General features: G+C 38.3%; 4 protein-coding genes across 6 annotated transcripts; 1 reads left to right on the forward strand and 3 right to left on the reverse strand.

Annotated features, from left to right (window-relative positions):
- Window positions 1-4,103: 4,103 nt before the first annotated feature.
- On the reverse strand, window positions 4,104-5,348 carry LOC133706459 (probable prolyl 4-hydroxylase 9). The gene is made up of 4 exons (XM_062131997.1): window positions 5,250-5,348; window positions 4,645-4,740; window positions 4,409-4,474; window positions 4,104-4,325 (listed from the first exon to the last, which is right to left on the reverse strand). The coding sequence occupies exons 1-4, from the start codon at window positions 5,343-5,345 to the stop codon at window positions 4,140-4,142; spliced, it is 444 nt and encodes a 147-aa protein (XP_061987981.1). The 5' UTR covers window positions 5,346-5,348; the 3' UTR covers window positions 4,104-4,139.
- A 3,460-nt stretch (window positions 5,349-8,808) lies between these two features.
- On the reverse strand, window positions 8,809-11,860 carry LOC133734131 (senescence-associated carboxylesterase 101-like). Its single transcript, XM_062161771.1, has 3 exons — window positions 11,296-11,860; window positions 10,549-11,101; window positions 8,809-9,439 (listed from the first exon to the last, which is right to left on the reverse strand). Exons 1-3 carry the CDS (start codon window positions 11,854-11,856, stop codon window positions 9,147-9,149), a joined length of 1,407 nt encoding a protein of 468 aa, XP_062017755.1. The 5' UTR covers window positions 11,857-11,860; the 3' UTR covers window positions 8,809-9,146.
- Window positions 11,861-16,427: 4,567 nt separating this feature from the next.
- Window positions 16,428-17,372, forward strand: LOC133734151 (zinc finger BED domain-containing protein RICESLEEPER 2-like). Its single transcript, XM_062161785.1, has 2 exons — window positions 16,428-16,774; window positions 16,865-17,372. Exons 1-2 carry the CDS (start codon window positions 16,428-16,430, stop codon window positions 17,370-17,372), a joined length of 855 nt encoding a protein of 284 aa, XP_062017769.1.
- Window positions 17,373-20,108: 2,736 nt separating this feature from the next.
- On the reverse strand, window positions 20,109-22,978 carry LOC133726501 (senescence-associated carboxylesterase 101-like). Of its 3 annotated transcripts, none has more exons than XM_062154053.1 (4): window positions 22,579-22,978; window positions 22,044-22,368; window positions 21,357-21,908; window positions 20,109-21,159 (listed from the first exon to the last, which is right to left on the reverse strand). In XM_062154053.1, the coding sequence occupies exons 1-4, from the start codon at window positions 22,611-22,613 to the stop codon at window positions 20,299-20,301; spliced, it is 1,773 nt and encodes a 590-aa protein (XP_062010037.1). In that variant the 5' UTR covers window positions 22,614-22,978; the 3' UTR covers window positions 20,109-20,298. The 3 variants fall into 3 exon arrangements, with proteins under 3 accessions (XP_062010037.1, XP_062010036.1, XP_062010038.1); XM_062154052.1 differs by having other exon boundaries at window positions 20,109-21,162; XM_062154054.1 differs by lacking the exon at window positions 21,357-21,908 and having other exon boundaries at window positions 20,109-21,162.
- Between the last annotated feature and the right edge of the window lie 87 nt (window positions 22,979-23,065).

The raw sequence follows: 23,065 nt of genomic DNA on the forward strand, positions 1-23,065 counted from the left end.
TCTGAACTCCCATGATTGTAGCAATCAGGGGGAGATATTGACATTAGGGGGAGGTATGATGTCTACATGTTCGATCTCGAAGAGTGAAGGACATGTTGTGCTCTTTTTGCCCTTCGATCAGAGTTATTTTTGTCCCACAGGGTTTTTGTTACCTGACAAGGTTTTTTGTGAGGTAACGATCAAAGCGTCATCACCAAGTTTGAGTGGCACAAGGGGGAGTGTTGAAGGATGTCGACATAATGTGTGCCTCTACAAACTAGGGTTTAGAGTTGTAATAGGAAAAGGTTCTAGGTATTCAATTGTAATCGGATTCTTACCTTTTGTGTACCTTGTAACTCCCTATATAAAGGCTCCTATTATCAATAATAAACACACAATTACAATTCTCCTACAACAACTGGAACGACTTTTGTCACAGAACAACATTTTTTACTCACATTTCGAAGACTTCTTATATACGCACTTTCGAATGTAAGCACCTGGCATTTACTTCTTAGAAATCCAATTTGATTGTCTTAAACAGTTAAAATTCCCATGTCGTTTTGGTTCTTAAACTACATTTTCCTGCCCATAAATTAAATTTAATTACAGATTGATCAATGATCTGTAACGAATATAACTAGTTAACCTACACTACTAGAATTTTTCTCATATACATCGGCCAGAAACCGATGTAAAAATTTTTTTTTGCACATGTGTTAGTGGGTGATGTAAAAGATCGGAAAAAAATAGACATCGGTTAAAAACCGATGTCCCATATAATAATAAACATCGGATTATGTTCCAGAATCGATGTTAAACTGCTATTATGATCACAAATTGGTGTTTTTAGATATTGTTAAACCTTCATATTTATGCATTTAATGCTTAACGAAATATAGGTCCAACAGCAGTAGTATTCATTTTAACATCGTTACTCATTCTAGAAACGATGTGTTACATTCTCTTACACATCGGTGTTTTTGAAGTTTGCCTGCTGTTTATAAGTTTTACGGGTACTTGACATATATCACACTATTTAAGATTGAATCTACATTCTTTTGTATTACGCGACCGATGTTCATTAATCTATTAAACATCGTTTCCTTTTATGAAGCGATGTCTATTTTTCTATTAAACATCAGTTTTTGAGGTTGGCACCGATGTTCATACTTATACTAGACATCGTTTTTCATTTAATAAATCGATGTCCATTGGATTGTTTTACATCGTTTCTTACTTATTAAGTCGATGTCCATTGGATTGTGTTACATCGTTTCTTACTTAATAATTCAATGTGCACTGAATAAAGAGACATCGATTTTTGTTTCCAATCTGATGTATCATCTCTTTAATGACATCGTTTTTGTAGTTTAATACTGATTTGAAATACGCGTATATACATCATGTCCTTTATAAATTGAAAATTGGTAAGATACCAATATGAACTCATTTCAATTACAAACCAACAATCACAATTGTAACACCATCCAAAGGTTTTGCAAAATTATAAGCATCAAAATACCTAAAACTACTAAGCTTCTTGTTGAACTTAAAGAGTTATACATACACAAAGCTAGTGACCAAAACTTCTGAACCATATGTGTGGTAATAACTACCATCCTCCTTGCTTGTAACATTCCTCACCAAAAGACAGGTTGAAAGACCTGCACATATAAAGACACGTTCAAATTTATATTAGGATCCACGCCAGAACACTTCTAGCTGGAGCAGCCCCATTCTAATGCTCCTGCATAATATGTATATATCAATTAGATGGAATTTAATTTTTCTAGCTGGAGGTTTAGCCATTGTTTCATAGTACAAGAAAATGATTACCGACTCACATAAATAATTGTTTGACACCAATTTTAACTTTCAAGTATGCAATGCCTGACAATGGTACTGCTTGAACTCTTAAATAAGTATATTCTACATCTTAGAGGTTATGCAGCACAATTTCAATTTAGCAAGAAAATATATCAATATAAATTTGCTCCAATTAAACAAGATCATAAAACTTATAACTATAGACTCACCTTGAGTAAGAGACAGTTGGAAGTAATTCCTTTATAACTTGGTGAAACCTGTGTGTTAATGACAACTAATTAGAAGGCCAGCTTAAAAGGCATATTCACAATAGTAGTAAGCACAAGCAAAGACTGGTAATATTGTTATTTATGTATCAAGTAACCAACCACCAACTAGTTAAATAGAGATACAGAACAATAATAGAACATCATTAAATTCAGAACACTAACACAGTGACTAAATTGAGAACCCTTTTTCTAAAGAAATAATCTACACTGAACAAGAAAGAATGTCTGAAATTGTAAGGCAAGTACTGAAGAGAGCATTGCTCTTCAATTAATCAAGTAATCTACAAACCAAGGTAGCTTAGTAATAGTTTCACTTTTTCTTGCGTCCATATATATAAGCCTTGTATGTCTTATCATATACCTGCACATCAGGCTGAAGCATAAGATGATGATACCTTGATTCTGATACTAGGGACGGTAAGTACGTAGAGGAAAAATTGTCCCAGTCAACCTTCTTCATGTTGAAATTCCCAGCTCTGGCAATAGTAACTGGGGCAAAAGTGCCAAACTGGTAGCTCTTTGTATTTTCTTTCGAGTCCTCTGAATTGTTCCTATCAACCTTACGTACTATGCTCTCACGTTGCCGTACTATACTCTCATGTTGCTTTTGTTTCTGAGCTTCCAATCTCCCAGCAGTAGAAGATTCTACTTTGCCCCTCTTACAACGTTTGTGATATCTATTCCAAAGGCTCTTTTTCTAGACTCGTCTGAAGCTGAACTCGTAGCATCTTTTCCTCTCAATCCCAACCATTTATATGCAGGCTTCCTTGTATCTACTGCGTGGGTCTACATATTTTTGAACAAGGGGCACAGTTTGGCTTGGCAGTACATTATACTAGCTGTTTAAGAGATTATGAATTCTAATATTTCTCTATCACAAGTTCTACAAGTTTTACCTTTTCAATAAGATTCATGGAGGACGAAACATTTGCAATATCATAAATCCGCCTTACTTTAGCGGCTTCATCAAGTAGAGAAAAGGCAAGAGTTTCAGCTCCTTAAGTAATATGTCAAAAAGATTCAAGAATAAACAAAAGCAAGTATAGATTTCTTACTTCTCATTACGGATGCATTGTGTGCATCCAAGGGAGATGGATTCTACCTACAAAATTAGATTACTACCATAGTCATCTAAATAAAAAGAAAGAAGTAAATAAGTGGCAGTGGAAACAAAATTGGACATATTTGTCACTAGAAACAGAGGCACAGGTTCTTAAGAGCATATAATACAACTATAGTCCGCTGGTTTGCATGTTTGCAAACTCCACCACTCTGCTCTTCCCCAGCAGCTGAAACAGTAGCCCTGGACTTAACAGCACAAACAACACCAACGCTATCACCACCGGTCCCCAATCTGCCATTACTACTACTGCAGTCTACTTCTTGATCACTTCTTCTGTGTATAGTTGATCAGTTTGTGTGTGTAGTGAAGTTGTCAACTTAGGAACTAAGACTTAATGTTTCTCTCTAGCTGAGCTAGCAAGCTATATATACTGAATCTAAAAGTACAAGGAAAAATGTGTTGGCAATTGAGATACGGAAGGAATATGAAAAAGAGAGAGCAATCACAGTATTAGTGTAGTAGAAGAAATCTTCAACTGAAATAGTATAAATGTGTGTGAACAAATAGTCGGTGGCTTGTGGTGGGATGCAAAAGACACATGGGCCAAAGTGACATGGTCTTGAAAATGAACCCTTTTAAAGTTTAATTAACAGGTGTTGAGAGTCCTTATAATTTAGACAACATACACACAGAGTTAACTAATCACTCTTTGTAATAATCCCCTGTTATGTTCTTCAAATGAACCATATAATGGTACCAAACAGAATCAACATCTTTCTACATTCCCTTTTCTCAGATCATTTTAGACTCAAAATTCAAAGCACTGACAATAAAGATTTACCATTTTTCGAGTTTCCTGAAGATTTGGGATTGACAAAATTCAAAGCACTGACAATAAAGATTTACCATTTTTTGACTCAACTTGTTTCACGATGAATGTATAGCACAACCATTATGCAATATCAGTAATGGCGAGTAACTAAAATGTGATAAAACCCTTATCGACATATGATCTCTATAATTCCATGTTTCACAGAATGACAATGATGGGATGAAAGACTAACCGGATCAATGGAACCGTTAGGGAACAATGAATAAAACAGAAGGCCATCTCCTCTGCGCGGCTTCACTCTCAAACCCATACATTCCTGAGAATCATGTTTTCCATCCAGGTTCAAGCCACTCTGTAGCTAAAAAGAAAAAAGGACGATCACCAAGGAACCAAAAAGAGCCATTGAAAGAAAGAAAGAGAAAATAAGAATCTTGCCTCGTATGGAAACATTGTTTCCCCACCTTCTTCAACATCAGTTAAATACAACAGGAATGATACAACCTGCACAAGGTCAATTAGGACTAATATAAGGATTCTTTACAACCTTTTGGTATCATTACAATTTCTTAATGGTTATATGAAGTGTTTAATCATTGAAGAGGCAAATTGACCACTAACGGAGAAACAAATAATAACCAAATGAAAAACTGAATTTTATACTGAAGATGTACCCTTTGGCTTGTCTGTGGACCATATTCCTCCGGGTGGAATGCATCATAATGAGAATTATACTTCTGCCCAATCTCATAACGCAAGACGTTGAATGCCTGAAACATGATGATATCCTCACAGCTCAGACAATGTTACAAATTGGCCTGAAATAAAAGGTTAACTAATTCAACAAAAGATAAGTCATCATTGTGATTAAGACAAAAGTTTATATTGTAATGAGTTCATATCACTTTGAATTACTTTGGTGGGTAGAGGCACATGCATATAAACTCATAAACAGGGTCAAACATAGTTATTAGCATAAGAGAAATGCCATCACTGTGATTAACACAGCATCTGATCATTACTTGGAATATTTACCACTAACAACCAGATTAAACCCGCGATTATGTAAAATTGTCAACACTACCAGCATGTCAAAAAACAGAACCTGAAACCATTGCCCATTACACACACACCCCCACAACCAAAAAAATTGTGCATGTAGTACATTCTTATGTGTATCTGAGGTATATAAATCACTTTGGCAATGCAACAGACCGATATTTCTTATGATTTTGTGAGTTGATAAGCTCCAGGCTATTAAAGAAACACTAAATAGTACCTCTCCATGGGTCCTGGGAATCATAGTTGCTCTTGCAATCTTTTCCTCAATGACATCCAAAGTCCCAGACTTGTCTCGATAAGCCGAAAGAAACATCCCAGAACTGATCGAAAAAGAGAGAACCGAATTTTAGAATACTAACACTCATCAGATTCTAGTTACTTAATCGTAAGCTCAAATCAACAATCACACTATCAGGCCAGTCTTCAAGTTTCTGATGCATATATAAAAAAGGAAAGGACACAAACTTGGCAAGCACAACTCACCAAAATTTGAAGCTTTAAGCTTCGGACTATCAGAAAAGGAACAGAGCAAAACAGAATCACAAACCCAAAAGAACGAGGCTTTATACAAGCATTGAGTCCTTGAGAACCAAACCCACCACCAGAAAACAAAAGTAAACCCAAAACCTAAAAACACCCATCAAATCCTTGGAAGCAAATTAAGAAACAAAAGCAGATCGGTGAATTTTTTTTTTTGAATAAGCAGATCAGTGAATTAAGGACTCACAAATCCTTCGAAGACATGCATTGAACATAGTCGTGAATTACCTATGAAAGAAAAGCTCAAATTTTCTCCAAATCACCGGCCTCAAACTCGGATTATGTTCACCGTCTTCAAGCAGAGGAGCTGGTCCGACGCAGAAAAGAAGGAGGACGAGGAGGGTCGGGTTCTGGTTGGAGTTGGAGAACGAAGACGAGGAGGGTTTTGGTCGGAGACGGAGAACAAAGAGGAGGACGGAATTGGTCGAAAGAGGAGAACGAAGAGGAGGAAAGCGAGGTTTGGTCGAATAGTGTTAGGGCCAGCTAAAGTCAATGTTTAGTCCAAATATGTCTAAGTGTGGGAATGAGCTTTTCCTTCCCCGCGCTTCTTTAAAATTTTTTAACTTAGCCGCTCAGGGTTTTTCTGAAAATTCAAATGAAAGTTTTGTCACCGGCTAATTTCAAAACCGATGTCAGTTATATGCATACAAATCGGTTTTTGAGGAATCGATGTTACTAACATTGTTTTACATCGCGTGTATTTCTCACCGATTTAATTGTCATGATGTCTATGAGCATAATTCTAGTAGTGCTAATTAATCAACTCGTATTTAAGGGTGTGCCAAAATTTCCATCGAATTTGTACAACCTTTGGGGAACACTTGGAAAATCTCCTTGCTCTGAATATCGCAGATAGCAAAGCAAAGACTAATTATCAGAAGAAATGAGAAGCTGTTGTTGGAGCTGTAGCAGGTGGCCTTCGAACATAAAGCTCAGCTTTAAGGAAAACTGATGAGCGCAATATCCTAATTTAACATGCTTTAAATTGCTTTCCGGGAAGACCGCTCCACGTAACCAATATAGATATCCTTCGTGTATACATTTGTGAGCAGGGGCGGAAGGAAGTAGAAGGTTGTATGGGCTCAAGCCTAGACAATATTTTAGGCCAAAAACCCTTAAGTATATATATCTATCTTTAGCCCATACCAGCCCAAAGAAAAAAAAAATTATATGTAAAAGTTGTGTGTATTCCCAATCTCCCACAGCTGCACACTACTCAGTAGGTCAGATTTGTGCGTTTCGATGGAGCCTTACACTACTTATCTTCGAAAGCGAAATGCCTCAAGCAATCCACACCCAAATTCCCTTCTTGTGGAAAATCTCACCATTTGTTGTCCAGTAGCCTCAGTCTGCGACGTAGACCAAGGAATCTCCAAAGAAACAATCTTTCTTTCGATGAAGCCTCACACTACTTATCTTCGAAAGCGAAATGCCTCAAGCAATCCACACTCAAATTCCCTTCTTGTGGAAAATCTCACCCCTTGTTGTCCAGTAGCCTCAGTCTGCGACGCAGACCAAGGAATCTCCAAAGAAACAATCTTTCTTTCGATGAAGCCTCACACTACTTATCTTCGAAAGCGAAATGCCTCAAGCAATCCACACCCAAATTCCCTTCTTGTGGAAAATCTCACCCCTTGTTGTCCAATAGCCTCAGTCTGCGACACGGACCAAGGAATGCCTAAAGCAACAATCTTTCTTTCGCTTTCTCGTAAACAAGGTATGAAACTCTATCGATCTCTCCTGTTTTGAATTTTTGATACATCTCTGTTCTTCTTCTTGCTCTATTTTTCCCAATGGGGTTTTCTTAAAGAAATTGCAAAAGGAGAAGCTCGCCGATTCTGTTTGCTACCAGTGGCGAATGAAATTTTGAGTTGGGCTTTTGTGTATAAGTTGAGGATTGGGATTGTTGGGACTGCTCTTACTATTGGTTTTGTTTGGTGAGTTGGGGGCTATCGGTTTTGGGTTTGTTTGTGTACACTATTTTTGGTGGGTGTTCGGAAACATCAAACAGGGACTGGTTTTTCAACTCAAGCAGTCAAGCTTTTGTTGGGCTTTGGAATTTCTTGATGCTTTCTTTGGCTTCTGATTATGTTGTGATTATTTTTTATTTAAAGATGTGCATTTTGTGTTGCAGATTGGAGAATTTTTTTAGAGTTTTGGTGATAGTGTCTGGATTTATGCCTAAAAAAAAAATAGTGGTTGTTCTAATTAGCCTAGACAAGTCTCAGATCCTGGATCCGCCACTGTTTGTGAGTGCGAAAAGCAACAGAACAAAGACAACTTGAGCACTCATGCATGATTCCAAAATGGCTGATGCTGTTACCAATTTCCATCCAACTTCCTGTATTCTGGATCTGTTACCGATCAAAAGTCAGCAAAGTTTGTAAGATAACAGAGCCTTCATCTACATTGAGTATGTATAGAAATGCTGTGTCTGGCCCACAGATTTATAACTAAGAAATTAGTATCTTTATCTGTTTAATCATTACTTTATTCGGGAAATTCTGCTACATTAAGATACAAAAATGCAAATGACATTTCATGTACAAGGAACTGAAGACCAATGAGACAGCATAATTTTATTTGAAGAATATAGTAACCCTACCAGGAAGAAGAAATGCATAGTCATAACGTCTGAAAACAATATAACGAGAAAATAGCATCCCAAATGTGGAAGTCGGTTCAGCTTTGTTATTGCACTAAATATAAGTACAAGCTATAACCATTTGATAACTTGCTCACATTTTCTTATGTCTCAATGCTATAACCAGTCGTAAATACCTATCACACACAAAATTGTGATTGTACTTGCATGACAAGCAGAAATGGAATGAATAGCCTGAAGATGAGTACCGCTGCCATAAGAAAAGGCTGCAATGAGAGAAAACAATATCAGCTAAGTAGCACAACTCTGCAAATAATTTGATTCAACGAAAATTCAACCTTCACTTACGCTGAAGACAGTAATGAACCGATAGACTGATGAGATTTCGAAACTTGCGATACTTGCAAAATTTCCCGTTCCGAAGAAGGCAACATTAAACAAGACCATCTAAAGACACAAACTCCATTAAAACAAAAAATTTGGAAGACTTGACCTCACCTAAAGTTGTTTTCTAATATAATTAAAATAAATGTCGTAAGAAACCTCCCCGACAAACAATTTGTTTGACAAAAGTTGTTTTCCAGTATAATGAGAAATAAAAACATAGACGATCTTCGGTAAATGCAAGACTGCCTCCCAAAGGTCTCCAGCATGTGGACATTCATAATGTTGGTGGTGACTAGCAGATTAATCAAGGTGTTGTTGATGGTGCTGTTTATAATAATACTTCTCGGGAGCTACCCATACCACACAAAGCAATACACAGCAAGAAACCAATCTTTTCCCACAAGCTAGGGTCAGGAAATCAGGAATTGACTGGATCTTTTACAACAAATTTATTGAACCACCAATTCCAAAGACTAGAAACTGAACACAGAGAGAAATACAACAACAGAAGGACAAAACACACCAAATTACACACAATTTTCAATGACATAAACCTTATTTGTTGGATACTTGGATCACAAACTAGGTAAACTTCCCTTCCTCGTACTCTTTGGGACCGCCATTTTTCATGAAGTGCGAGAGCGATGAGGAGCTTTCAACAATTCCTTTATACTCATTCCACCATTTCATAAAACTGTTGTTCTTCAAGAAAATCTCAGGTGACACTGCATAATTCTTGAGAGCAATCCACACATAGTCCTCAAACTCTTTCAACTTCCCTTTGTCATCAGTAGTTAGTCCTCCATTCTTCAACATGATGAGAGCTTCCTCAACACGTGCCCAAAAGCAAGAATCATCATTCAAAATAGAACTCACTGTTTGGCTCCCAAACCAGCTCGGGTGCAAACTGTCTCTTTTGCTGATGTGATTGCGCAGGCGTGCCAGCACTGTGGGGTGCAGTCGTCGATCGGGGAGTCCCTTGACCTGACTTCTTGAATCAAACGATGTGGACGAGGAGAGCACCAACCTCGTCACAAGGTTCTCTTCTCTGCCTTTCGGAAAATAACTTCTTTCCTTACGGGTAAGGGCTTGTGTTGTGATCTCTTTGCGTCACCGAATCGATACTTAGTATTGTAGACTAAGCAGAGCAATCACCGGAAAGTTTGGAGAAAGCACGAGGTTTGCTAAAGCGTAGCTTTAGCTTCGCTGGGTTGCGAGGGCATTACCCTTGCTTCGCTGGCTTGCAACTAGGTTGCAGTTAGGTTTGCTCCGAAGAGGCTTTGGTAATCTGTTCGATTGATTGGAGAGTTGTGTGTAATTCGTCCTTGAAACCTGGTATTTATACTTACGGTGCGTTTGGATGAGAAAATTATAAAATCCGTAGGAATTTATAAATGATGGAATCTTTAATTCCATCAATCTAAAATTCCATTAATTACAATTTTTATTGTTTGGTTGCATCTATTTAGGATTTGAAATATGTAATAAATTAATAAAGTTTAAAAAAAATAAAAAGATAAAATAGAAAAAAGTATTGTTTTGGAAATAAAAATTGAATACCGGAAATGAATTCGTAAATGACACCTATTTTGGTGGAAATTGAAGTGAGGAATTTAAATAACGAATTCCTTAGTTTTTTTCCACAGAGAAATTTAAAATTTCCAATCTGATAATGCCAAACGAGGGAATTGGCTATTAGGAATTATGAAATCCTCACTTTCAATTAAATTCCTTCATTTTTTCCCTCATCCAAACACACTCTTAGGGTTTCGACTGCTCCTTGCCATAGAAGGATTATAAATTGAAGTTTCCTAATCAATCTCTGCTACTTGATTCCAATAAAGACTCGTTTTCCTTATATATCATGGAATGGGAGAAGCTGTAACCCATACCCGAGTAGACTTATTTTTTGGGCCGCAGGTATCTGCCCGCTGCGCTAAACCCCTAAAGGATCTTGCCAAAAAATACTTTTGGGCTCAAACACCCACGTTCTTTCTTTTGGATTTGCTTGGGCCAGATTCTGGTGTTTCTTCTTGTTTCTGTGTTTCCTGCTTCTTCTTCTCTTCTTGCTCCTGCTTCTCCTGATGCAATTTCTCCAACAGAGTAAAATGTTTAGGGCTTTTCCCATCCTCGGTATGGTAATTGTCCCCACCATCCTTATAGTAGCCTGCAATGTGAAGTGGTTCAACCATCCTCCGGTAGGTTGTGTCTCCATAAAGCCAACGAAGCTGCAAGTAAGCTCTGTCTAACTGAGGCTTGTTCTTTATTTCTGTGACAGAGTCCTCCCAGTAATTCATGAGTTTCTTCTTATACTCGTTAACCTTAACGTCAGCTGGCTTCTCCTTCTTTCTGTACATGTCATAGTATCCATAACCTTTATCTTTGGACTCCTTCTTGTACCACTCCAAGTAGGCCATGTGAATTTTAACATCATTCAATTTGTTGTCAGAATCCGAATTCTTCTTCTTCTGAATTAATAACTTTGTTTCATGTGCTTTCATCTTCCCAACCAGATTGTCGATATCCATACAGGACTGCTGTTGCAATGATAACATTTTAGTCAGAAGTTGAAGAGCAAGTATATAAATAGATATCATACTCTTATCATAGTTTAGTTTGCTCTTTTCTTTTTTAACACTCCAAACCAAATATAGAAATACACAAGCTGATATTTTCTGTAAATTTCTGTGAAATCATTTGTTATCATCAATTTGTACTGAAACTTGGCTACCGGTGAGACTGCTCCAATTGCTAGGAGTTGTGTGATTATGCTAGCTTCAAGTGGATCTCTTTCCCCTTCAATGGACTTGAAAACATTACATAATGCCTTGTGCTTGAGATCCTCCAAAATTTGTCCATAGGGGAACCCCAAATTAGGATCTTGAGTTTGAGCACTGTGAGAATTGGTTGTCGCAAATTGTTCCAAAACGAAATCCGGGTCCTCAGAGCAAGCACAACCAGAAGTCGAGCATAATAAGAATGTCCCAAATGGCTTATAAGCACCAGTTGTATTTTGGGACATAAAGATTTTAGGAGTATGATCTTGGTTGGAGACTATATGCAAGAAGCAATATTTCCAAGTTGAGAATTCTAACACACATTTTTGAAGGTGTTCATCGCCAACAAGGGGAGAACCGAAAGTAATGCAAAGGGGGTGTTTGGCTTTGGACAAGTTGAGGCCTTCTAGCAACCATAAGGTGAAGAGTGTAGCTATACTACCTCCCAGAGATTGTCCAGTGATGATTATTAATGGTGGGGTTTTGCCCTTGCTATTCTCTACCAGCTGAAACATTGTAAAGGGTTATGTCGAATGATAATGAAGCAGAACAAGAGGCAAGCAAGTTATGTCGAATCTTTAATTTTTACAAATACTGGTGAAACTAACTAAGATAACTACTTTAGTTGTTAGCTTCCTACAACCAACCTTATTTTTCAGAATGAGGTCACTATAATGTGACTGAAATAGTTTGATTGCTGCTTCATTGATGCAGAAAATTGGATTGCTTTTGTTGCACAAAAATTCAAAGTGAGCAAAATCTTCTGATGAAACCTAGCCTTCTTGTCCCTGAAGAGAGCCAGGTGGAGTGCCCAAAGCTATGACGATTGGATTTTCTGGTTGGATTATTTCATTGTACAAGGATGGCTCTGCATTTGGATTAATCTGTCTTTGTTGCTCAATCGCACACCTTGCCTGGTGTACCGGATCAGAGTTCACCATAAGATTCCCCGATTCCAAGCCGCTGTTAAACCTACCACCGTCAAGAACATAAGTCAAACATAGAATGGGAAGTGAAAACAAAATAATAGAACCCAGTAAAGCACCGGTGGACACTACTTGAAAATGACACGAAAATCGAAGCACAATGGACTCAGATATGGTGAACAATCTGAAAAACCAGCTTGAAAAAAAAAAAAAACAAAAACAAAAATAGCATCAATTGACAATCACATACCGGTTTTTTATGGTCATCTTCAAGCTTTCTGGCATATGCCTAGGAGTGACAGCAGAATGGTCATATGTATAGTTATATAGTTAAATCATTTGCCTAAACCAGCGACCCCCATGAAACCTACTGAAATGTACGAAGCATAGGAAGTCTTCGTCTTCGTCAAGCACGTCAACATCAACAAGTCTTTCTTTATTATTTTGTGTCTGAAACTAAGAAATTTCATGAAAGTTTCCTAAGAAGACCTTAGCTAGATACGAGATGCTTTCCCTGTCCGTATCTCTTTCTCTAATAAGTTAACGTGTCACCTGTTGTAGAGAATTGGATAATTGTATTGTATTCATCTCACCATGAGGTTTATATAAACTTTAGGAACTATAGGAGACTTCGCCAGAGCCAATCACCGGTAGCCGGATTCCTGCAAACTTTAGCCGGATTCAGGTCGCCGGTCGATGAAATCCCGTCAGCAGCTGCCGCCCACCAGACTTTTATGAAAACCTCGTCAGAGGTTCCAAAAGAGATTGCCGGAGATCGCATAGGTCGCTAGAAAGTTTATTCCCTCAATAGACATGTATTGCCCCCCTAGACCTCTATTGGGGGGCAATAGAAGTTTATTTTATGAAACCTCGCCGAAAATCTCCAAAGAGGTTGTCGGAGATCTCATATCGGGTCGGAGAGGTTTATTGTCCCCGCCAATAAACCTGTATTGCTCTCCAATAGACGTTTATTACCCCCCCCCCAATAGAACTTTCGGTCGACGGAATAGAAAATAATCCCAGTAAAATTAGACAAATAAAACTTTGATTAAAGAAAAAAATGAGAAAATTACGTCAATTTAAAAAATTTATTATGTCCGATAGACGTCTATTGCCCTCCAATATCCCTGTATTGCCCCCAATAAAACCTTTTTTTTTCTTTTTCTTTTTTCTTTCTGGATTTCTGCCCCCATTTTGCCAAAAAAAAAAAAAAAAAAAAAACAAGAAGAAGCAAAATTGATCTGGGAATGTCTTGGCGCTGTAGATATTTGAGTAGTACGTGATGGGTGTTATCACATACATGATAATGAAAGATCCAACAACAATGTTTAACCAAGCCACATTACAACAAAAGCTAGCTAATCTAAAGGCAAAAGAATTGCAGGGAAAAAGAGTGAGTCAATTGATAGAGTATATTGAAAAAGAGGACATGGGGATAAAAAGAGAAAGAAATAGGGGTGGGCTCGCGAGACCGAAAACCGAAAAAAACCGCATCGATACCCGAACCGAAGCCGAACAAAACCGCACCGAACAAAACCGCACCGAAAAGCGAAAAACCGCACCGCACCGAATCTAGTCGGTTCGGTTTTCGGTTTCAGCCCGACCGAAACCGAACCGAACCGAAAAACCGAACTGAAAACCGAATGTACCTAAAACGACGTCGTTTTGTATATGCATTATGTGGAAACCCTAAAAACCTAAAATCCTCAATCCGCCTCTCTCACTCTCTCAGTCCCGAAGTATCGACCCATCCCTCATTCCCTCTCTCTCAGACCTCAGTCTCTCTGTCCCGAACTCGTTTCCATTTTCCAACTCAGCCCCGACCCCCGACCTCTCCCTCTCCCTCTCTCTCTGACCCCTGTTAGGCTAACAGCCCCGACCCCCGTCGCTACTCAGTTTCGAAGACGCGAAGCCTCACCTTTCTCTCGATCTGAGGTTGACAGCCTGGTAATCAAATCAACACATCTGGAGTCTGGACGATCTCGTCATCTCCCTCGCACACATCTGGTTGTCGTCTCCCTTGCTACTTCGCCGGAAGTCGAAGCTCTCTCCGGTAAGCATATTACTAATTCCCTTCTAAGCTAACTCTAATTTCACTTCAGTCTCTGATTTCTTTTCATCTTCAGCAAAACCCCATCGATCTGGGTTTTTTGATGTGTGTGGATCGTTTTGCTGGTCGTCGTCTCCCGCGCACCTTCGCCGGAACCAAAGCTTGGAATTGAGTAGTTTAGTTTCAGGTACACCTCTTTGATAACCGAAGCTTGCTCTCTGTCTCTTATGGATTCTTGTTTCTTGATTCTTTTTTATTGAAGTTGTTTCTTGAAGTTGTGGTGGCCGAGTAGTTCTTTGACAAATTTGGGATATGGGTTTCAGGTACTCTGCATTTGTTTTGGCCGAGTAGTTCTAGACTTGAGATTGCTGAAAATGAAGAGGCAAATGGAGAAATCTAAGTCATGTGGTACAATTTCGGCCTCAGCCCCGAAGAAATTGGCATCTTCATCATCTCAGGTAGCATTTTTGAGCTTCTTCTTCAGTTCTTCAATTTCAAGATTTTCAATTTTGGGTTGCTTGGTTTTCTTCTTTTCATTGTTTTGGAGCTTTTGTTGTTACCAGTCACTGCTCCATAGCCTTTGATCTGAAGGATTGACGTAAATTAGGGCTCAACTATGCTTCTCAGAAATTATGTGTTGGATCTTCGATATGGATTTTGTGATGGTTTTAATGCTATAATCTTTTGGTACTCCATAATTTGTGTTTGTTTTCTGTGATTTCTGTTTCGATAGATAGTTAAGAGTGGGTAATGTATATCTGTTATGCCAAATTGAATCTGCAATGTGTTTCCTGTATAGTGTTTTAGTTCAACACTTCAACTTAGGTTGTTTTGCTATGACTGAACTGCATCATGGTGAGTTGTTTTGTTACTGCCAGTCCTTTACCTATTTCCTTGTTTATTTCTAAGTGTATGGTAAAGATGAAACTTAATTGCTATGAATTATACAACTTCAATTGTGTGTTAAAGCATCTTGATTTTCCAAATTAGTATGTCCCACATCTATGCTTTTAACAGAAAATTTAAATTTAATCAGTATGTTGATGGAGGCTTCCTTGAATTTAGTTTGGCTATGAAAGGTTTCAGTATGTTCATCCTAGCAGTTTCTGTTTTTTTTTTTGTTTGCAGTTTCTGTTTTTTTTTTTTTTTGTTATTGCAGTTTCTGTTTTTTGTTTCTTATTGCAGTTTCTGTTTTGTTTTGCAGATCAACATTAGTGTTGGTGAATCTACAACACCAATACCTCCCCATGAAGTTACTTCTACTCCAACTCCGGAAGTTCAAGGAAGTCAAGCAACCGAGCCTGAAGATGATGGAAGTGTGGAAAGCATCCTTGAGGCGTTGAAACGGAAAGAAAGGTCAGATATTTGGAATCATTTTGAGAGGGATATGGTGGATGGTAGAATTAAGGGTAAATGCAATTATTGTGGAAAAATTTACTATGCCGATCCTAGGAAGAATGGTACAAACTCCCTTAATAATCATATGGACAAGTGTTCAAAGTATCCCCCTAATATTAAGATGATGAAGGCTAAAAAGCAAAAGATTTTCTCTTTTAAAAAACCAACTACTGAGTTGTGTACTGTAGAATGCACTCAAGAAGAGCTATCTATGTTATGTGTGGAGTACATTATATTAGATGAGCTACCATTTGCTCATGTGGAGGGAGAGGGGTTTAGGCGTTTTCTGGGTAGAGCTCTTCCTTATTGGAGAGTTCCTTCCCGTAAGACAATAGCAAAGGATGTCCTTAAGCTTTATTTGGGGGAAAAGGAAAAATTGATGGATCAATTGAGTAGATATAGGTTGTCTCTTACAACCGATACTTGGACTTCTATTCAAAACATTAATTATATGGTCCTCACTGCACATTTTATTGATGATAATTGGGTGTTGCATAAGAGAATTTTAAATTTTTGTGTGATTCCTAGTCATAAGGGAGATGCTATAGCTAAGCTATTGGAGGATTGTTTGTTGGAATGGGGTATAGAGAAGATTCTCACAGTCACCGTTGATAATGCTTCGTCAAATGATGTTGCATTGAAGGAGTTGAGTAGGAGGATAGGTGATTAGGGTGTCCCTAATGCACTTTTGCAAGAAGGGAAGAATTTGCAAATGAGGTGTGTCGCCCATATTCTTAACTTGATTGTCAATGATGGGTTGAGTGTGATGAAGATATTCATTGGTGCCATTCGGAATGCGGTGAGGTATGTTAGATCCTCCCCACAAAGGCTTGATTTTTTTAAGAAATGTGTTGAAAGGGTGAAACTAGAGTGTAAAGGGCTTGTGATTTTGGATGTCCCTACTAGGTGGAATTCCACATTCTTAATGTTGGAACGGGCTTTGAAATTCCAAAAGGCTTTTGATAGAATGGTGGAAGAAGATGCGGGTAATTTTTGTGCATGGCTTGAAGGTGCCAAGGGTGAAAAGCCAAAAGAAGGGCCACCGGCTAGTGTTGATTGGCAATATGGGGAGCAATTTGTGGATTTTTTGAGACCATTTTATTAAATCACTTTGAAGGTATGTTGTTCTAATTCTCCTACCGTTCATAGTACTTTTGGTGATATACTCTCTATTTTTGGTCTCTTGCAAGAACAAAAGAACCCATGTTTGTCTGAGATTACATCACCTATGCAAGACAAGTTTATCAAGTATTGGGGTAGCTTTGATAAGTTGAATCACTATCTGTTCATTGCTATTGTTCTTGATCCACGTCATAAACTTGAGAAAGTTGTTGACTATTTTGAGATTCTTGATGATGGGGATACGGATGAAAATGTGGAAGCTAACACAAAGACTGTGAATGATCTCTTGTATGACCTTTACAAGGTGTATGAGGAAGAGGGAAGGGAAAGTGGTGTTGGTGAGGTTGTTAGTTCTCAAGTATCAAGTGAGGGGATATCTAGTTCAAGTAAGGGTCTAACGGAGTTAGAAAAGAGATTGAAAGAGAAGGAGCAAAAGAGAAGAGCAAAGAAAGCCGGGATCGTAAGCAACGATGTGGATAGATATCTTGGAGATCCTATTGAAGGAGATGGTGAAGGCTTTGACTTGTTGAATTAGTGGAGGGTGAATGGAGTTTGTAAATATCCTATATTGGCACGCATTGCAAGGGATATTCTAGCTATTCCGGTGTCGACCATAGCTTCGGAATCTTCCTTTAGCACGAGTGGGAGGATTATTGATCCATACCGTAGCTCCCTAAGTCCTAGAATTGTGGAGGCATTGATATGTACACAAAATTGGCTTAGGAGTGAAAATGTGTATCTACATCATATGCCTACTGTTGAGGAGATGGAGTTGTGTGAAGAAGCGGAAAGAGGTAATAGTTTCTATTTTCTTAGTTAAGGTTTTTTGGGTTAAATGAAGTTGTAATATTTATGTTATATATGATTGTATGTATTTTAATTCTAATGTTGTTCTTTTTATTATTCTCTTATGTTAATGTAGAGATGTTTAAGATGCCATGTGGAGCTGCAGTGGGGAGTAGTCGGAGCGGAATGTTACCTCCAAAGTCGAAGACTTCATCTTTCCGAGCTTGAGATCATGCTATTGCTCTCCTTCATATGTAGATGTTGGTTCATTCTTTTTGTAATGTTTAATATTTTAGTGAACTTACACATTTTTAATTTGTAAGGTTAGTGACTTAGCGTTGATGTAATTATGGACTGTTATAAACTTTGGACTCTATATTTTTTGACCATTTCATATGTTGATGACTTGATGCTAGAACTTGATGGACTATTAGATTATATGAATTGAATTATATGGAGTATGGAATTATAGATTATTGTCTATTGAAGTACAAAGCATGCATTAGTAAACTTGTAAACACGTTGTGATAAATTTTTATTACAGGTTTGAAGAAACAAAAACTTCTCGAGTTACAATACCAAAGAAGTATGAAGTATATTTGATTAAAAAAAAAACGTAAAAAGTAAAAAAAAAAAAAAAAAAAAAAAAAAAAAAACCGAAACTGGGCCGAACCGACCCGAACCGTTCGGTTCGGTTCGGTTTTCGGCGCCACCTTCTGAAAATAAAAAAACCGCACCGATTTTAATTTCGGTTCGGTTTTCGGTTTTGGGTCGGAACCGAACCCACCCCTAGAAAGAAACACAATGTGGGGTCCAGTTGGGTATTGTTCCAGCTCCACTTGATTGCAATCAAGAGTTTCTAGCTTGACTTTTTAAGAGAGACACAGAGACTGAGAGTCATAGGCAGAGAGAGAGAGTCACAAAGTGATTCTTCACCTTCGAGTTTGAGAATTGTTGGAGACCACCAAGGAGGCTTTCCAGCTGCTTGAGCTTCCTCTTGAGAGTCCTCAGGCGAAACACCCAGAATCAAGTATCCAGAGCTGGCCCTGAGGGCTGCTGCCTGAGGCCGCTGCCTCAGGCCACCGGTCTCCGGCGAGCCTCCGACAGCTTTTATTTTTTATGTATATTTGTAGTTCAGTAAGCATTTATATATATTCTTTGCCACCACAACAACAAGCTGCTACTCTAGAGCAACGGTACACATTAGTGTGGTTTTGAAAGCCACCCAAGTTCGAGGCAAAACTGCTACATTTTATGTTCTGTTCTCCTTTCTTTTTTTCGTTCTTTTTCTTTTTCTGGTTTCTTTTGTATTAAGCACCTTCTTTTTCTCATTGCTACAAAATAGTATCATTTTATACTCTATCTCTCCCTTTCTCTCTCTCTCTCTTTTTCTGGTTTCTTTTGGTATTAAACACTTTTTTTTTTTCCATTTCTACCAATGTCCTTTCTAATTTAAGAATACAATATAAATTTTTTTGTTCCCTTTTTTTCATTGCTACTACACTTTATTATAGGGGAAAAAATAATATGAATGTTCGCCTCAGGCCTCCAAAATGTCAGGACCGGCCCTGCAAGTATCTGCGAAGGTTTTGTTCTGCTGCTCCTTTTCATAACTGGGACGGGTTTGACATTTCGGGCCGATTACAGAGAGATCAGCAGATTAATACTACTAACAACAATTAAACCACATCAATTGACCAAAAGCTTTCTCTTTAAACTAAATCCAGAAACCCCAAGCTTAAAGATCTAGAAGACCAAAACAGTCACCGCAGCAGCCACCAGACGCACACGGAGGTTGAGGGCGAAGGCGCAGACAAGCGAGAAGTCCACAATCCGACGGTGAGCGAGATCGGAGGCAAGGGATCTGATGTGGTAGGGGCAGAGTGTGAAGCCTACGCTGACCCCAACATCGAACAGATCAACGGTTGATTTCTCGTCTTCCATGGCTGCCGCAGAGAGAGAGAGAGAGAGAGAGAGAGAGAGAGAGAGAGAGAGAGAGAGAGAGAGAGAGAGAGAGAGAGAGAGAGAGAGAGAGAGAGAGAGAGAGGCAATTTGATGTAGTTATTTAGTTAAGATGAGGGTAGATTTGTTATTATATTCTGAATTGGATTGATGAGAATAAAAAACTGTTATCGGAATAAATGAGATAATTTTAGTACTTTCAGTCAACGACTCCATAATTAAAATAAAAAATTTAGAAGACTGTTGTCATGACCTCACCTAAAGTTGTTTTCTAATATAATTATAATAAATGTCGTAAGAAACCTCCCCGACAAACAATTTGTTTGACAAAAGTTGTTTTCCAGTATAATCAGAAATAAAAACTTAATTAGACGATCTTGGGTAAATGCAAGACTGCCTCCGAAAGGTCTCCAGCATGTGGACATTCATAATGGTGGTGGTGACTTGCAGATTAATCAAGGTGTAGTTGATGGTGCTGTTTATAATAATACTCCTCGGGAGCTACCCATACCACACAAACCAATACACAGCAAGAAACCAATCTTTTCCCACAAGCTAGGGTCAGGAATTGACAGGGTCTATTACAACAAATTTATTGAACCACCAATTCCAAAGACTGGAAACTGAACACAGAGAGCAATACAAAAACAGAAGGAAAAACACACCAAATTACACACAATTTTCAAAGGCATAAACCTTACTTGGATCACAAACTAGGTAAACTTCCCTTCCTCGTACTCTTTGGGACCGCCATTTTTCATAAAGTGCGAGAGCGATGAAGAGCTGTCAACAATTCCTTTATACTCATTCCACCATTTCATAAAACTGCTGTTCTTCAAGAAAATCTCAGGTGACACTGCATAATTCTTGAGAGCAATCCACACATAGTCCTCAAACTCTTTCAACTTCCCTTTGTCATCAGTAGTTAGTCCTCCATTCTTCAACAAGATGAGAGCTTCCTCAACACGTGCCCAAAAACAAGAATCATCATTCAAAATAGAACCCACGTTCTTTCTTTTGGATTTGCTTGGGCCAGATTCTGGTTTTTCTTCTTGTTTCTGTGTTTCCTGCTTCTTCTTTTCTTGCTCCTTCTTCTTCTCTTCTTGCTCCTGCTTCTCCTGATGCAATTTCTCCAACAGAGTAAAATGTTTGGGCCTTTTCCCATCCTCGGTTTGGTAATTTTCCCCACCATCCTTATAGTAGTCTGCAATGTGAAGTGGTTCAACCATCCTCCTGTAGGTTGTGCCTCCATAAAGCCAACGAAGCCGCAAGTAAGCTCCTTCTTCTAACTTTGGCCTGTCCTCTATTTCTGTGACAGAGTCCTCCCAGTAATTCATGAGTTTCTTCTTATACTCGTTAACCTTAACGTCAGCTGGCTTCTCCTTCTTTCTGTACATGTCATAGTATCCATAACCTTTATCTTTGGACTCCTTCTTGTACCACTCCAAGTAGGCCATGTGAATTTTAACATCATTAAACTTGTTGTCAGAATCCCAATTCTTCATCTTCTGAATTAATAACTTTGTTTCATGTCTTTTCATCTTCCCAACCAGATTGTCGATATCCATACAGGACTGCTGTTGCAATGATAACATTTTAGTCAGATGTTGAAGAGCAAGTATAGAAATAGATATCATACTCTTATCATAGTTTAGTTTGATCTTTTCTTTTTTAACACTCCAAACCAAATATAGAAATAGACAAGCTGATATTTTCTGTAAATTTCTGTGAAATCATTTGTTATCATCAATTTGTACTGAAACTTGGCTACCGGTGAGACTGCTCCAATTGCTAGGAGTTGTGTGATTATGCTAGCTTCAAGTGGATCTCTTTCCCCTCCAATGGACTTGAAAACATTACATAATGCCTTGCGCTTGAGATCCTCCAAAATTTGTCCATAGGGGAACCCCAAATTAGGATCTTGAGTTTGAGCACTGTGAGAATTGGTTGTCACAAATTGTTCCAAAACGAAATCCGGGTCCTCAGAGCAAGCACAACCCGAAGCCGAGCATAATAAGAATGTACCAAATGGCTTATAAGCACCAGTTGTATTTTGGGACATAAAGATTTTAGGAGTATGATCTTGGTTGGAGACTATATGCAAGAAGCAATATTTCCAAGTTGAGAATTCTAACACACATTTTCGAAGGTGTTCATCGCCAACAAGGGGAGAACCGAAAGTAATGCAAAATGGGCGTTTGGCTTTCGACAAGTTGAGGCCTTCTAGCAACCATAAGGTGAACAGTGTAGCTATACTACCTCCCAGAGATTGTCCAGTGATGATTATTAATGGTGGGGTTTTGCCCTTGCTATTCTCTACCAGCTGAAACATTGTAAAGGGTTACTTCCACGTCAAAATGATAAGAGGCAAGCAAGTTATGTCGAATCTTTAATTTTTAAAAATACTAGTGAAACTAACTAAGATAACTACTTTAGTTGTTAGCTTCCTACAACCAACCTTATTTTTCAGAACGAGGAGATCACTATAATGTGACTGAAATAGTTTGATTGCTGCTTCATTGATGCAGAAAACTGGATTGCTTTTGTTGCACAAAAATTCAAAGTGAGCAAAATCTTTTGATGAAACCAAGCCTTCTTGTCCCTGAAGTGAGCCAGGTGGAGTGCCAAAAGCTATGACGATTGGATTTTCTGGTTGGATTTCATTGTACAAGGATGGCTCTGCATTTGGATTAATCTGTCTTTGTTGCTCAATCGCACACCATGCCTGGTGTACTGGATCAGAGTTCACCACAAGATTCCCCGATTCTAAGCCGCTGCTAAACCTACCATCATCAAGAACATAAGTCAAACATAGAATCAATATGGGAAGTGAAAACAAAATAACAGAACCCAGCAAAGCACCGGTGGACACTACTTGAAAATGACACGAAAATCGAAGCACAATGGACTCAGATATGGTGAACAATCACAAAAACCAGCTTGAAAAAAAAAAAAAACAAAAACAAAAATAGCATCAATGGACAATCACGTACCGGTTTTTTACGGTCATCTTAAAGCTTTCTGGCATATGCTTAAGAGTGACAGCAGAATGGTCATATGTATAGTTAGATAGTTAAATCATTTGCCTAAATCAGCGACCCCCATGAAACCTACTGAAATGTACGAAGCATAGGAAGTCTTCGTCTTCGTCAAGCAAGTCAACAGCAACTAGTCTTTATTGTTCTGTGTCTGAAACCACGAAATTTCATGAAAGCATCCCTTATTCCCTTAGCTAGATACAAGATGCTTTCCCTGTCCGTATCGCTTTCCCTGTCCGTCTCTCTTTCTCTAATAAGTTAACGTCTCAGACCATCACATTTGTTATTTTCACTAGAACGACTTTTGTCACAAAACAACCTTTTTTTACTCAAATACCGAAGACTTCTTATATAAGCACTTTCTGATGAAGCACCTGGCAAGTACTTCTTCAAAAACCAATTTGATTGTCTTAAAACATTTAAAAATTCCAGGTGGTTTTGG

This window comes from Rosa rugosa, chromosome 1, assembly GCF_958449725.1.
Source record: "Rosa rugosa chromosome 1, drRosRugo1.1, whole genome shotgun sequence".
Taxonomy (NCBI): Eukaryota; Viridiplantae; Streptophyta; class Magnoliopsida; order Rosales; family Rosaceae; genus Rosa; species Rosa rugosa.